This window comes from Pteropus alecto, unplaced genomic scaffold, assembly GCF_000325575.1.
Source record: "Pteropus alecto unplaced genomic scaffold, ASM32557v1 scaffold134, whole genome shotgun sequence".
Lineage (NCBI taxonomy): Eukaryota > Metazoa > Chordata > Mammalia > Chiroptera > Pteropodidae > Pteropus > Pteropus alecto.
In genome coordinates, this window is record NW_006436283.1 from 5,320,347 (window position 1) to 5,324,099 (window position 3,753).

General features: G+C 47.1%; 1 protein-coding gene across 1 annotated transcript in view; it reads right to left on the reverse strand.

Annotated features, from left to right (window-relative positions):
* LOC102881549 (CMRF35-like molecule 4) overlaps positions 1-454 on the reverse strand; it is a 7,619-nt gene extending 7,165 nt beyond the window's left edge. Inside the window, exon 1 of the mRNA XM_006912405.3 lies at positions 182-454. Coding sequence (XP_006912467.1) covers positions 182-260 — 79 coding nt within the window. The 5' untranslated portion in view covers positions 261-454. The remainder of the gene's footprint in view (positions 1-181) is intronic.
* Positions 455-3,753: the final 3,299 nt, after the last annotated feature.

Here is a 3,753-nt window from a genome sequence, read left to right on the forward strand (position 1 = left end):
CACCTCATACAGAACCAACCTACGAGGCAGCAGAAACTTGGTTTTCAGTTAACAAAAAAGTGTCTGGACGATGACGTGGCCCTGCCATTTCCCCTGGCATGGCCCCTTCCCCTGAAACAACCCTCTCTGTTCCCTGCCCAGCCTCGGTCAGTCCAGTTCCCAAAGCCCCAGCCCCACTCACCTGACGTGCCAACGTGAAGGAGCAGAGGCAGGAGCAGCCGCAGGGTCCTGCCTGCCTGGGTTCTCTCCCTGGTGAGCATCTCCCTGGTGAGCGCCCAATGCCCGTGCCCTCCAGGGACTAGCGACTGAGTCAGGAGGCAAACTGCCTTCCCTTTGTCGAAATCTACTTCTCTTAATTTTGCATCTTCAGTTATTTCCTAATTTCCTTAAGTGGGAGAAAAGCAGTGTCATCGTGGTGCACGAGGAGCGTGATGATGTGTGTGGTTGTGGGGAAGCAAAGCGTCCAGGCCTGGCCAGGGTTCCACGCTGCAGGTGTGTGTGCGCACGTGCATGTGTGTGTGCGCGTGCGTGTGTACATGTGTGTGTGCGTGTGTGTGTAACTGAGAAAACAGATGCCAGCAAATCAGGGCATCATGTGCAGCGGGGCCCAGGGAGACATGCTCAGAGCTCGGGCCTGGGAGAAATGGAGACACTCGCACAGATCTGCACTTCGGAAAGATGCGGTGCTCAGGGCTGACACCCAGCCTCGCTGGAGGAACAGCCCTGGCTTCAGCCTCCCTGCCGGCAGCCCCCCTGCCCCCGCAGGGCTTCTGAGACCCCCCTTCCTGCCCTGGGCCATTGTCCCCCCCCCGTCAGGACTGCTTCCTCCCAGGTCCTGAGTCACTCTGAAGCAGAAGCCACACTGGGGAGATTATGAGGAAAGAGAAGTGGCCTTTTCCCTTCAGCCCCATTTCCCCTAGATGTTTTCCCTGCCCCACAAATATTTGTATATTTCACTGGCTGTGGGCTGTTGGCAAACTCACCGCACTGAAACTGCTTATTCTAAGTGACTCCCTCACACCTCTCTCATCTTCCTTCAGAGGTTCCTGTCCTTCCTTCTCCGTCACCTGCTCCCTCTCACTCTCCTTGCTCTGCCCCTCACCCCCGGCATCTCCTGCAGTCTGTCCTAGATGCTCTTCTCCCTCGGGGAGTGTCCCTGTCCCTCCCAGGCTCTCTAACATCTCCCCTGAGCACAGGACTGTGGCAAACACACCTGCTGCCACCCACACCTCCCAGAACGTGTCTCCGCTCTCGCTGTCAATGACTCTTGGCACTTGTGGAGACCTACTTAGCAGTTCGGACTAACTCAAAACGACATTCCTTGTCACCTTGTCATCTCCTCTCCTCAAATCGATCTGTCACAACATCTGGTCCATGGGCCTTATCGCCCGCCCCTATTAGATTATAGCCTTCCTAAGACAAGCCCACAGGGCCTCCTCCCTGTCACCTGTCACTCTCTGATGGCCTCGCAGTGTAGAGACTTGAAGGTGGAGCGCAGAGGGCTTTGCCAGCACAGCAGAAGAAGCGTTGGGCCCGTTCTCAGGAGGGCGGGGCGAAGGCAGAAGAGGCGGAGCATCCAATGCTTGCGATTCTGCTTGAGGGCGGAGCCTTCTGCCTGGGTTGAGGGTGAAGGTGAGGCCCGGCGCCTGCCGGGAGGGGTGGGGGCAGGACCGCAGGCGGCATTGGCCTGGGCCCTCCCTCCCTTTCTTAACAGTTATCGAGGTTTAATTGGGATAAAATAAACCGCGTACATTTAAAGCGCATAGTTTGAAACTTTTGTCTTGCTGTTTTTGTTATTTCTCGATGCAGTACAGTTCATTTTGTTGTAGAGTTTTAACATAAGCCTCGTTTCAGGGATCCATCACCTGAAACATACCGAAAGGTCTTTATGGATTCATTCCTGCGTGGCGGGCAGTCAAGCCAGTGAGGTAGAACACCAGGTGCTGACCTGGCTCCCGTGCACTGTGACTCCGTAGTTCAGCCTTCAGAACCCTTGAGGTGTTGTTGGGAACTGCCCCGTGTGCGCCACCTAGTGGCCACTCCATGACAAGTGTGGCGGTGTCCCTCCAGTTCACAGTCTTGGGTATTTATTCTCTTCAGGGTCTGGTCAAAAATGCACAGCTAGGGGTAAGACTGGGAGTTCTAGGTTCTCTTTCTTTTTTTCTTTCTTTTTCTTTTTTTGTTATCAAATTAGACGGCAAAGCATTACGTTTATTATGCAACAAACCTGTATCTCTGCTATAAGAATATACTATACGTCGACATTAACGGACCAAGAACTCATCACAATATTACCAACTCGCAAAAAACATTCTGAAAAGTTACAATTTAAAGCTCTATCTCATCGTGGTAAAATTTCTTCACACACAAAAAAGAGAAAAGAATCAAAGAAATGAAGGAAAAGAGGCTGCAACCAAAGTTCATGTTTAAGTGGCTCATTTGCGAGCCATGCAGGAAATTTAACATGATTACAGCAGCTGAAAAAATGTACCCAGAGAAAATAAACCTGTTTTAGACCATTAGCCTTTGGGTAAGAACAGCTGCTTAGAGTGTTGAGACCACTGGGAACAATGTCAATTGTCAATTTAAATTATTTAGTGAAGGCAAATTATTTTGAGTGGTTTTCCTTGGCTCTTAATCAGATGACAGGTGTCAGGATACTGTTCATTTGCTCCTATTTATTCAAGAAGCCAATGTTTGAAGTGACTGAAGAATTAGCCTCTCTGAAGAGACTGCATGAAACAGGTGAGAATATTTTTGAAGAAGCTGAGAAAACACTATTTCAATACACCTGAAGGGAAATCAGCTATGCTGTGTTACAATTTATGGAAGTAGAAACAGGTTTAGTTTGATAGATTTACACTTGTGAAAATGTATGTCTGGAAAGGTCTTTATTACTCCTTCATATCTAAAAGAGCGCTTTGCTGGATACATTATTCTTGGCTGATAGTTTCTTTCATTTAATAGTTTGAATCTTTGATCCCACTCCTTTCCAGCTTGAAAGGTTTGTGCTGAGACATCCAGTGATAATCTCATGGGTTTTTCTTTATAGGTTACTATCTTCTTTTCCCTGGCTGCCCTGAGAATTCTTTCTTTGTCATTGATGTTTGATAATTTTAATACAATGTGTCCTGGAGAAGGCCTTTTGGGGTTGAGATAATTGGGTGTTCTGTTGACTTCTTGAATTCCAAGCTCCAGCTCATTCCTTAGATTTGGGAAATTCTCATCAACTATTTGTCTGAAAACGCTTTCTAATCCCTGCTCCTTTTCCTCCCCTTCAAGAATGACTATTATTCTTATGTTTCCTGTCCTGATGGTATCAGTTAGTTCTTGTATTTCTCTTTCATTATTTTTCATTCTTTGGTTTCTCTCTTCTTCCTTCTGATTTATTTCTAGATTTCTGTCTTTGATATATCACTGGTCCTTTCCTCCACTTGGTCAATTCTATTTCCCAAGCTTGCTGTTTCATTTTTTATTCTTACAGTGTGTTCTTCATCTCCAGAAGTTCTATTTGCTTCTTTCTGAAAGTTTCAAACTCCTTGCTCTGCTCATCTAGGTGTTTTTTCAATTCCTGAAATTGTTGATATGACTCATTTCAGAACTCACTGAGTTTTTTCAGAAGTACCATCTTGAATTCCCTGTCATTTAAATTGCATATTTCTATGTCTGTAAGCTTCTTTTCTGGAGATTTTTCTCTTTCTTTCTGAGATGCCTTGTCACCTTGGTTGTTCATGGTGTTTAATGGGCTACTGC